Raw genomic sequence first — 13,041 nt, forward strand, 5'->3', positions numbered from 1 at the left:
ATATATATATATATATATATATGTATATATATGTATATGCACATATGTATGTATGTATATGTATTCGGCCCCCTTGAACTTTTCTACCTTTTGCCACATTTCAGGCTTAAAACATAAAGATATAAAATTTTATTTTTTTGTGAAGAATCAACAACAAGTGGGACACAATCATGAAGTGGAATGAAATTTATTGGATGTGTCAAACTTTTTTAACAAATAAAAAACTGAAAAGTGGGGTGTGCAATATTATTCGGCCCCCTTGCGTTAATACTTTGTAGCGCTGCCTTTTGCTGCAATTCCAGCTGCAAGTCTCTTGGGGTATGTCTCTATCAGTTTTGCACATCGAGAGACTGAAGTTCTTGCCCATTCTTCCTTGCAAAACAGCTCGAGCTCAGTGAGGTTGGATGGAGAGCATTTGTGAACAGCAGTCTTCAGCTCTTTCCACAGATTCTCTATTGGGATTCAGGTCTGGACTTTGACTTGGCCATTCCAACACCTGGATACGTTTATTTGTGAACCATTCCATTGTTGATTTGGCTTTATGTTTTGGATCATTGTCTTGTTGGAAGATAAATTTCCGTCCCAGTCTCAGGTCTCTTGCAGACTCAAACAAGTTTTCTTCCAGAATGGTCCTGTATTTGGCCCCATCCATCTTCCCATCAATTCTGACCATCTTCCCTGTCCCTGCTGACAAAAAGCAGGCCCAAACCATGATGCTGCCACCACCATGTTTGACAGTGGGGATGGTGTACTCAGGGTGATGAGCTGTGTTGCTTTTACGCCAAACATATCGTTTTGCATTGTGGCCAAACAGTTGGATTTTGGTTTCATGTGACCAGAGCACCTTCTTCCACATGTTTGATGTCTCCCAGGTGCTTGTGGGTAACTTTAAACAACACTTTTTATGGACATCTTTGAGAAATGGCTTTCTTCTTGCCACTCTTCCATAAAGGCCAGATTTGTGCAGTGTACAACTGATTGTTGTCCTATGGACAGACTCTCCCACCTCAGCTGTAGATCTCTGCAGTTCATCCAGAGTGATCATGGGCCTCTTGGTTGCATCTCTGATCAGTCTTCTCCTTGTTCGAGATGAAAGTTTAGAGGGACGGCCAGGTCTTGGTAGATTTGCAATGGTATGATACTCCTTTCATTTCAATATGATTGCTTGCACAGTGCTCCTTGGGATGTTTAAAGCTTGGGAAATCTTTTTGTATCCAAATCCGACTTTAAACTTCTCCACAACAGTATCTCGGACCTGCCTTGTGTGTTCCTTGGTCTTCATGATGCTCTCTGTGCTTTGAACAGAACCCTGAGACTATCACAGAGCAGGTGCATTTATACAGAGACTTGATTACACACAGGTGGATTTTATTTATCATCATCAGTCATTTGGGACAACATTGGATCATTCATAGATCCTCACTGAACTTCTGGAGTGAGTTTGCTGCTCTGAAAGTAAAGGGGCCTAATAATATTGCATGCCCCACTTTGCAGTCTTTTATTTGTTAAAAAGTTTGACACATCCAATAAATTTTATTCCACTTCACGATTGTGTCCCACTTGTTGTTGATTCTTCACAAAAAATTAAAATTTTATATCTTTATGCTTGAAGCCTGAAATGTGGCAAAAGTTGAAAAGTCCAAGGGGGTCGAATACTTTCGCAAGGCACTGTGTATGTGTATATATATATATATATATATATATATATATATATATATATATATATGTATATGAACAAAACAAAAACAGCTACATTATAAAGTGATATAAATAACTAAAAACAAGAACATGTCTGTTGGTTTGTGCCATGAACTTAGCAGATGTTTAAAGCCATTTAACATTTTATTTTATTTTATTTTATTAATTTATTCATTCATTTAAAAGAAACCAAACAAATTCATCAAAAAGAAAACATTGAATGAAAGAGTGCAGAAAGAAGAAAAGTCTTACATCTACCCCTTATTTAAAATATATAAAATAACTTTAAACAATCACTTAAATTAATCACTTTAATATCCACTTTAAAGCTAGGAATAAAAAAACATGTTTTGTTTTAGTAGAATTTAATTCTAACTTTAAAACTTATCCAACATTAATAAAACTTGCTTTTTTGGCCATGCATGCATATATTTGTACAAACTGTACTTGAGAGGAGATTATTACAGCCTCATATAAAATCAATGATGATGATGATATCGGAACTCGATCAGTATCGGACGATATTTAGATTTAGGTATCGGGATCGGATCGGAGGTAAAAAAAAAAAGTGGATCGGTGCATCCCTATGTGGGACACAATCTTATTGACCTTAAAGCAGACATGGAGCCCAGCCAAAGACTTAAAGTCCTCCATCACTGAGCTTGGGTTAATTACAGAGACAATCATAAAACTGATGACAAACAAATACTACAATGCTGTTTCCTCCATACACTTGACATCACACCTGATATTCTCGTCACTGTTTTCAATCCTTCTGAGGATCCGGCATCTCTACTTCAGTGTTTGATTGTAGTCCAGACACAAAGTAGGATGCATGTTTTCCTCTGTCTGTCATTTGTCAACAAAGCAAAATGAACTCGCATAGAGTTTTGGGCGATCTCTTCAAGTTCACATTTTTCAGACACATTCTTCTTAATTCATCATCTGTTGGTATAGGAGATGAAACTATACCTCTTTTCACAAGTTGTTTTGGGTCCGTGTTCAAAACTCTGTTGCTGTAGTCACTGATTTAGTTTGGTCTGGTTGTTCTGCAGCCGTGAACACAACAGGTTCCTGAACTCACCACGGCTATTTTAGTAAACTTTATGGTTGTTAAATAATGTGAACAAAACAAAAACCGTGTTTTATCTGCTAAACTGAATGTAAATTACTTTCAAATAAACTGTGGTCTGTACCTGTAACTGTATTGTTGGTCTGTAGCTCTGCTACCATGGTTAACCAATGCTTACTCCTACTTACTGTGTCTGACAGGAAGTTGTACCCATAATCATTTACTGTAATTGCCGGTCTGTAGAATGCACTGGACTGTAAGCCGTGCTTACTAGTTTTAGAATAAAACACAATTTTATTCATAAATAAGATGCACTGGTATTTAACCAGTATTTATTCCAGATGTCCACAATTCAATATCAGAATCTGTACACAACTCATGGTAGTCTGTGCAGCTCTTGTTGTAGTACAAAAATCAACCACCAGATTGTGTTTCATAGACTTTGGCATGCTTTCAACATACATACAGATTGTGTGATCATCACAGGTCTTCATGAAGCTTCGCTCTGTGACTCATGGTTAAAACCATTCAATGTACAGAATGAACACAAGAACTATCTAAGCATAATCACTGGACAGAATAGTGCCAAACACCTACATACCCAAAATTATTTAAAAATTACATACCAGTAATTTTTACCCACAGTCCTAATTGAAGTCATGTGACCAGGTGTCACATAGTACCAGTAAAATACAGTTAAAAAAAAATCATTAAATTACTAGCATTGATTTTGATTGTTAAACACTTTTGGTAACAGCTGCTGTTTTGAAATGTACTTTCTAAATAAATTTGATGTGGCTCCGCAAAGCACATATGACTCATGACTCACGTAACTCACGGGGGAGAGGGAGGACCCCTCCCCGCTCCCTCGTTGAACTTGCAATATGATTTCAAAAAGGGTTTTTAGGCTCAATCATCCATTATATTTACTGTACATGCATATAAAGACTTTTTAAAAACTTTTGTTTAAATATGTACCAATCTTGACGGCTTTAAAAAGAATTGACGTGACTTCTGCTCCACTGAGCCCACATGACTCATGGGGAGGGAGAATAGCCCCTCCCATTTTCTCCGCCCTGTTTCATGTGTTCAGATGCGAGCTTAAAATGAGATACTGTACCGGTATTTAAACATATATTTACCGTACACAGAAAGTCACACAAAGAATTTAAAAACTTTTTAGCATCTCTTTTGCTTGTTTTAACCTTAACAACTCACTTTTAGCTGTTCATGACATTTAAGCTGTCTTTTAACAGTCATTATTTACACTATGCTATTGCAGAAAAAGCTATCTCTAATTTATTTGTATATTTTTCAATTTCTCTCATTCCTGCAGCCCCAAGAGTTCACCAGCTGGAGGGGAACATGTGTGAGGTCATATGGGAGACAATTCCACCAATGAAAGGAGATTCTGTGAGCTATGTTGTCCAGTTGCTGGTTGGACGGGAATCTGAATATAAACAGGTTTGTCTCTCAGGGTAGTTCAGAGAGCCGCAGTGATTTAGTTTTATTTTTGGGGGAAGTTCATACAGCCTGTATAATACGTTTCTGTACAATGCCCTGAGATGACATCTGTTGTGACTTGGTGCTATATAAATAAATTGAAACTGAACTGTAGAAAGGTATTTCATATTTTCTTTAAGGAAAATTATGTAGTTTTGCTCAAATGAAAATGTAAACTTTCCAGTTGGGCCACCACCTGCAGGTAGAGTTGTGATTTCTGACCCGAACCCGTGCCCGACCCGATCCAAACCCAAAATTCGGGCCAGGTTTGGCCAAAATTATGTGTTTGATGGGCAGGCTGGGTCGGTCTCGGGCTTTTGATGCGGTTTTACAAATCATGCAGCACAAAAAAAACTAAATAAGAATGCACAATATAAAATTGTGTTAATCTACTTGTGAAGGAGGAGGCAGTAAGTTTATATGATGAGGATGAGGAAAGCAATAAAATAAAGTGTAAATGTTCATCAGACTGTGAAAGGAGAGTAGTGTTGGCGCAGTGCGCAACAATTGCACATGCACATTGCCCCGCCCGCCCTGCTTTGCTCTTATCACACATCTTAGGATTTGCAATTGACCCACAGCAAGCAACATAATGGAGCTGGAAAGTATTAAACAAAAGCTAAAAAAAAAAAGTCCAGTTAAGCTTCAGATGGACATCCGAATCATCAGCAGCATGCGTCTGCTGACTAGGAGTGGGCGATATGGCTCAAACATAATATTATGATATTTCAGAACATTCTAATGATAATGATAAATTTTGTGATTTAACAAAAAAACAAAAACAAACAGAAATCATAGTTATTCATTTGAAAAAAATAACTTAACATGTTACTTTGCACTATTATGTAAAAACTATAAAACAACAAGGGTTAATTTTACTGCAATTACTTTATTTAGTAAAGTATTCAGTCTCAAAGTATAAAAATAAATAATAAAAATGGTCCTTCTGTTATTTAGATTGAGAAAGTCTGCACAAGATATTGAACAACAAAATCCACTACAAAATCTAAAGTGCAAGTGCACTTCTCCAAAAAACTAAACAGATCTTAAGCTTTAATTCTATTGAGCATACATTTAGCCTACAACAAAAAATATGTTGCCTTTAAATGAGGTATAAATTCCAAAACTTGTGACAAATTCTGAAAACAAATGAAATGCTGCCTGAAAGGACTGCTGATTAGAACATACTATACCAATTTATTTATAGAGCACTTAAAACAGCAACAAGGCCAACCTAAGTGCTGTACAATAGAAACAAACAAGCACAGCGGACAGGAAAACATAAAATAAAAATATAGATACAAATAGCAGTAGATAATAACTAAATGGCCAACACTGTAGAATACAGACAAACATAGCCATCAGCCAATTTCCAACAAAGCCAATTTCCTGATCCTCAGAAAAGTAGCTGGTCTCGAAGTTTGAGCTGCACAGTTCCCAATTGCTGTTGGTGCAGGGAAGGCTCCACGGTCCGACTTGACCATAAATCGGTGGTCAATGCATAGTCAGTGTTTCCCCTACCATTATACAAGCAGGAAGACTCGCCACATCAACAGAACCGAGCGCACAGTCTACCGAACTGAACTGCGCAATCTGGTGTGGGTCTACTACTAGCCCCCTGACTTGGTGCCTGTGTGTTGTAGTTTTCCCCATTGGATGAGAGGGTGGCTTCTCTGTGCCTTCAGGTGGGGGGGATGGGCTCTGACTTTTGTTTGTGCCAAACATTCCAAACAACACTTTAGAGTATCCAGCCTTCTTTGAGTCCTTGGCAGGAGTGCTGGAAGGTGTGCCAGCTGGGGATCCCTTTATTCTGCTGGAGGACCAATGCCCACGTGGGTAATGGCCATGTGACCTGGAGGGGCATGACTGGGAGGAACAGCCTCTCTGATCTGAACCCAAGAGGTGTTTTTTTGTTGGACTTTTGTGACAGTCATAGTTTGTCCATCACAAACACAGTGCAGAGTTGCAGTGGGGCCTAAAAAATCCGAACTGACCCTGCCCCAACCCGACCTGATCATTTAACTGTAATTACAGGCTCAAACCTGAAAAAAAAAAAAAGCTTTTACTGCTTTTGTAAGCAAATCAGTTTGACATTATATTTTAAAAACATATTTCAAAGAAAGGAAGATATAAGATTTCTTGTTTATTAACAAGTCACCAAATGGATATTAACATACAAAATGAATAGCCTAAAAAATCATCTCTAAAGATAGGCTATTATACAGACAAGCAAAATTATTTTTAGAGCAAAATTATTTAGAAAAATATAGAACAACTCTATTTGAATTGAACATGCTGCTCGCTTTGGCTTGATGTTACAAATTCATTCACCGCAGATTACAGCATTGTGCGGAGACGTGCGCAGCCGGGGATCAGGTGATTCATCTGAAGCTTAACTGAACATTTTTTACCGCTTTCAACCGGATGGTCAGTGGACGCGCGCAGCTGATGATGGGCCTAGGCCCGGGTTAGAAATCGCAGCTCTAACACCATGTTCGAACATAAGGGTGTCCGTAAGTGTGCTTGGCACCAGGACACCCTAGGCCGTAGATCGATGATTGACTTTGGAGTCGTGTTCTCTGATTTGCAACTGTTTTTTTGGACACTCTGGTGAAAAAAGGAGCTAAGCTGTCATCTGATCACCACCTGGTAATGAGTTGGATCAGATGGTGGGGTCAGATGCCGGACAGACCTGATAGACACAAACGTGTAGTGAGAATTTGCTGGGAAAGCCTGGCAGAAGAACCCGTCAGAAAGATCTTCAACTCACACCTGTGGGAGAGCTTTAACCACATCCTAGCTGAGACAGTGGACATTGAGTCACAGTGGGCCATGTTCCACACCTCACTTGTTGAAGTGGCTGCCTTGAGCTGTGACCACAAGGTTGTCTGTGCTTTTTGCGGTGGCCATCCACAAACTCGGTGGTGGACACCCTGGGTTAAGGAGGCTGTCAAGCTGAAGGAGTCCTATTGGTCTTTGTTGGCTGATGGGGCTCTGGAGGCAGCTGAGGAATACCAGAAGGCCAAGCGGTCCGCAGCCTTGGCTGTTGCTTAGGCAAAAGCTCGGATGTGGGAGGAGTTTGGTGAGGCCTTCAATACAGACTCTTGGTTGGTTCCGAGGAGAACCATCAGGTGGCTTAGGAAGGGAAAGTAGCACTTTAGTAACACTGTGTTCAGTGAATATGGGATGCTGTTGACCTCCCAGTTATTTTGTCGGGAGTTGGAAGGAATACTTCTGACCTTTTCAATCCCACTGGCATGTCTTCCATGGAAGAAACTGAGTCAGGAGACTTCTGGGTTCATCTGTCCATAACTGTGGCTGAGGTTGCTGAGATAGTTAAGCTCTGCGGTGGCAGGGCTCTGGGAATGGATGAGATTTGACCTGATTTCCTAAAGGCTCTGGATGTTGTGGGCCTGACTTGGTTGACATGCCTTTACAACATCCTGTGGACGTCGGGGACAGGGCCACTGGATTGGCAGACTGGGGTGGTGTTTCCCCTCATCAAAAAAACAGACCTGAGGGTGTGCTGCAATCATTTGGACATTATAGGGTCATTGGTCGAACCTCAGATCCAGGTGGAACAATGCAGATTCTGTCCTGGCTGTGGAACACTGGACAAGCTCTTTACCCTCACTAGGGTCCTTGAGGGGTGATGAGAGTTTGCCCATTTAGTCTACATGTGTTTTGTGAACTTGGAGAAGGCTTTTCATTGTGTTCCTTGGGGTACACAGTGTGGGGGGGGGGGGGGGGGGGGGTGTTGCTCCGTAAGTATGGGATTGGGAGCCTGTTTCTATGGGCTGTTGGGTCCCCTATACAAGCGGTGTGAGAGTTTGGTTCACATTGCTGGTAGTAAGTCGGACCCCTTCGGGGTGGGAGTTGGACCCCACCAGAGCTGACCGTTGTCACCAATTCTGTTAATAACTTTTATGGACAGAATTTTTTTGGTGCAGCCAGGGGGTGGAGGGAATCCAGTTTGGTAGCCTCAGGGTTCTTTCTCTGCTATTTTGTGGATGATGTGGTCCTGTTGACCGTGATTTTCAGCTCACTGGAGTGGTTTGCAGCCAAGTGTGAAGCGGCTGGAATGAGAATCAGCACCTCCAAATATGAGGCCATGGTCCTCAGTCGGAAAAGGGTGGATTGCTCTCTTCGGATCGAGGGTGAGGTTCTGCCTCAAGTGGAGGAGTTCAAGTATCTCAGGTTTTTGTTCACGAGTGAGGGAAGAATGGATGGTGAGATTGTGAGATTGACAGACGGATTGGTACAGCATCTGCAGTATTACGGACTCTGTGCCTGTCCTTTGAGATGAAGAGAAAGCTGAGCTGTAAGGCAAAGCTCTCTGTTTACCACTTGGGCTACATTCCTACCCTCAACTATGGCCACAAACTCTGGGTAGTGACTGAAAGAATGAGATTGTGAATATATGCGGTTGAAATGAGTTTCTTTCGCAGGGTAGCTGGAGTCTTCCTTAATAACAATAATAATAAACTTTATTTCTATAGCACCTTCCAACAACGCCTTGCATTGACCAAGGTGCTTTACAATATAAAACAAGATTAAAAACAGGACACAATAAATCAGTGCAAATTAAAAACACAACCAGAATAAAAGAAGGTAAAAGAGATAAAATAAATAAATAAATACTAAATACTAAAATGCTAATAGTTAAACATTAAAAGCCCTTTTAAATAAGTATGTTTTCAGTTTGGCTTTGAACAGAACCAGATCAGAAATGGCACGCAGCTCATAGGGAAGAGTATTCCAGGCTGTTGGGCCTGCAACAGAAAAGGACCGGTCCCCCCAATGTTTGCGCCTTGAGCGTGGCACCTCCAGCAGATATTGACCAGCAGACTGTAAAGCTCTGCTGGGCTGGTGGACTTTCAAAAGTTCTGAAATATAAGGTGGTGCAAGGCCATTCAAATCTTTAAAAACAAACAGTAGCAGCTTGAACCGTATTCTAAACTGAACCGGGAGCCAGTGCAAAGAAGAAAGGACAGGAGTGATATGTTCATATTTGCGTGTGTTAGTCAACAAGCGAGCAGCAGAGTTTTGTACAAGCTGTAAACGGGAGATAGAAGATTGATTAATACCGACATATAAGGCGTTACAGTAATCAAGCCTAGAGCTCACAAAAGCATGGATGGCCTTCTCCAGATCACTACGGCTAAGGAGTGACTTTACTTTAGAAAGCAGACGGAGCTGAAAGAAGCTAGTTTTCACAACAGAACTGATCTGTTTATCTAATTTTAAGTTACATTCAAGCTCCACTCCTAGATGTTTTACCACCTGGTTGGCGTGGGGGAGCGGAAAGCCTAGACTGGTAGAGATGTTGCATGAATTGCTGGAAGCATCAAATAAAATCCATTCAGTTTTATCATTATTTAGTTGGAGAAAATTCTGAGACAGCCAGTGCTTAATGTCGTTTAAGCAGCTGGCAATAGAGTTTAAACTGAGTGAGGAACTGGGAGAGACCGGCAGATAGATTTGTAGATCATCTGCATACAGATGAAAAGACAGATTATGGCGTCCAATGATGGGTCCTAACGGCAGCATGTAAAGTGAGAAGAGAACATGCCCCAGAATGGATCCTTGCGGTACGCCAGAGGTCAAAGAGACTGAAGAAGAGGACAGATCACCAATCATAACAGAGAAAGTTCTGTCTGTTAAATAGGACTTAAACCACTCGAGCACAACTCCCTGAAGGCCAACCTGCTGAGCCAAACGAGTGATTAGGACCTGATGGTCTACAGTATCAAAAGCTGCTGAGAGGCCCAACATCACCAGCAGAACAGGGTTTTTTTTTTTCATCATCAAGGGACAAAAGAATATCATTCTGTACTTTGAGAAGGGCAGATTCAGTGCTATGACGGGGTCTGAAGCCAGATTGAAATTTTTCAAACAAGTTGTGTTCTAAAAAAGATTGCAACTGAATGAAAACTACCTTTTCCAGAACTTTGGATAAAAATGATAAGGCAAAATTGGCTTAAAGTTAGAAAAAGCTGTAGGATCTAAACCCGTTTTTTTTTTTTAAGAAGAGGCCTGACCACTGAATGTTTGAAAGCAGACAGGACATAACCTGAACTTAGACAGCTATTAATAAATGTCAGAAGACAAGGACAAATAACATCCAAGGACTGCTTGAACATCTTAGAGGGACTGATGTCCAGGGTACAGTTTGTAGGTTTCATCTGCTGAACCACCTTAACGAGGTGAGGTAGTGAGACCAGGTCAAACTGATTAAACACAGCAGAGGTTATTGAGGGAGCACATAACTGAACAGCATTATATGTACTGACAATGTTCTGCTTGATAGTCTATTTTGTTCACAAAGTAATCAAGAAAACCATCAAAGGTAGACTGTGTAGCAGTTTTCAGAACATTGATGGAGGAATTAATGACAGACTGAATGGTCTTAAATAAAACCCTTGGCCGGTTACAACTGGTAGAAATTAAATTGGAAAGATTGCGATTTGGCCTGCTGAACAGCTTTTTGATATTCATAAAGAGAGTCTCTCAGTATGCCCTGTGACACATGGAGCCTGTCTTTCTTCCATCTGCGTTCTGCTTTCCTGCAGCGTTGTCTAAAAGTCTGAGTGGTACCATTAAGCCAAGGATCTGGTTTGATTTTTGTAGAAGTCGATCTTAATGGAGCGATGGAGTCCAAGATCTTTGTAGAAGTGTACTGAAAGGAGGTGATAAATTCTTCTGGATGTAGAGATGAGTCCAGACTTTCAGCAGAGTATAAGTCAGTGCTTCTAAACGCAGCAGCAATCTGACCTGGAGTGGAGGGAGTGATGAAGCGGCAGAGACGTGCTGGAAGCATAGTTTTTACCGGGGGAGGAGTGGAAAATTCAAATATAATAGGAAAGTGGTCTGAAATACAAGTGTCCAAAATTTCTATAACAGATACACGAAGGCCATAAGAGATGATTAAGTCCAAAGTATGACCATGACTGTGTGTGGACCCTGACACAGATTGTGACAGGTTAAAAGAATCCAAAGTCAGCAGCGAGTTGGTTACAGGGACAGCAAACATGAATGTTAAAATCACCACATAAAAGCAAACTGTCAAATTTTGGCAACAGTTCAGCTAACAGTTCTGAGAACTCATTAATGAAATCCTTATTATATTTTGGTGGGCGATATAAAACACCACTTAGCAGGGGGTGTGCAGATTCCATCACAAACAGAGATAGGAAGAGAAGTTCAGTTATCCCGGAGAGACTTGGAGTAGAGCTGCTGCTCCTTCACATCGAGAGGAGCCAGTTTAGGTGGTTCGGACATCAGGTAACAATGCTCCCTGGGCGCCTCCCTAGGGAGGTGCTTCAGGCATGTCCGACTGGGAGGAGACCCCGGGGAAGACCCAGGACACGCTGAAGAGACTGTGTCTTTTGGTTGCCCTGGAAACGCCTTGGAGTACCCCCTAGAAGAGCTGGAAGAGGTGGCTGTGGAAAGAGATGTCTGGGCGTCCCTGCTCAAGCTGCTGCCCCGACTTCAGAACAAGCAGAAGATAGTGGATGGATGGATGGGAACGTAAACTTTCAGTCACATGATTCCTCATGAATTGGAAAAACAAAAATGTGTCTTGACATAAACTTGTGCAAAGTTTAAAGTAGATTCCTACAAAACCACTTCTGTTTCTCATGATTCTATTTCATGGCTTCCACCACTAAATGACTAAAAAATATATATAACTCAAGTCAGTTTTGCAGATACTGAGCTAAAATGCGATGTGACTTGGAGTTGGAGTGGTTGAGCAGAGAAAAATGATTATCATCATTCATTCATTCATTTTTCAGGTCTCTCTTGTAAATGAGTCCGCGTAGCTCAATGGGACTAACCTGTTTATATAAAGGTTGAATGAATTCATGCTGACATATATTTTTTTCTGTGATTGACAGGTTTTTAAAGGAGAGGAAGGCTCCTGCCAAATCTCGAATCTCCAGGGAAACGTAGAGTATCGTTTCCGTGTTGGCGCTTGCCGCCAGTGCCGGGACACGTGCCAGGAACTGTGTGGACCACTGAGCCCCTCCTCGTTGTTCACGCTCCATCGCCAGGAGTCGCCATTGTATGGGGAGCAGTGTGCTTTGGAAACGGGCAAGGGGGCGGGCCTGATCTCTAGCGACGAACGCTTTGCGGCGCTAATCGTGTGCGTGTTTGCAGGTCTTTCCATCCTAATGGCCTGCTTGCTACAGTACTTCTTCATGAAATGAGGGAATTTCAAAATAGGATAGAAAGGAAAGCAAAATCCCAAGACAAGAACTTTTTAAAAGAAGTCCATGAAATAACCGAATGAAATCAAATCAAACACTTGAGATGTACTTTTAAAGGCTTTGTATGTTTTTTTTTTTCATTGATTCAGGCTTTCTTTGTCCTCTACCTGTTTGCTTTTTTTCCCCACACCTTTGTTGTCTATATCATTGTCTCATTTGTTGAGGAAACAAAAACTGATAAACAAGCCTTAAAATAAGTGAGCTAATCACTTACTCCCTAGACTGACCTACTTGTTTTTATTTTGTATGTCTTTAAAACATATTCAGTAGAAAGCATATATATTTCTTGACAGTCATTGCCCTAATTTTATTTTATTTTTTCAGTGTTTAACCGGCTTTTTCTTTTTCAGTACACATTCAACTATAGTCAAATGTAGGTCTTTAAAGCTGTAGCATTTCTTACATATAGAATCCATCACTACAGGCTGTTGGTCAACTCATGCAGTCCTCGCCTGTCCTCTCACACAGGCTCACAGAGACCTAGTGTATGGACTGACC

The 13,041-nt window shown here is 40.9% G+C and overlaps 1 protein-coding gene across 1 annotated transcript in view; it reads left to right on the forward strand.

Annotated features, from left to right (window-relative positions):
• Positions 1–12,483, forward strand: part of fndc3ba (fibronectin type III domain containing 3Ba) — a 130,239-nt gene extending 117,756 nt beyond the window's left edge. The window contains exons 17-18 of the mRNA XM_037695282.1: positions 4,107–4,234; positions 12,172–12,483. Coding sequence (XP_037551210.1) covers positions 4,107–4,234; positions 12,172–12,483 — 440 coding nt within the window. The remainder of the gene's footprint in view (positions 1–4,106; positions 4,235–12,171) is intronic.
• Positions 12,484–13,041: the final 558 nt, after the last annotated feature.

The sequence above is a fragment of the Nematolebias whitei genome, chromosome 21 (assembly GCF_014905685.2).
Source record: "Nematolebias whitei isolate Nwh7 chromosome 21, NemWhi1, whole genome shotgun sequence".
In the NCBI taxonomy this organism is placed as follows: Eukaryota; Metazoa; Chordata; class Actinopteri; order Cyprinodontiformes; family Rivulidae; genus Nematolebias; species Nematolebias whitei.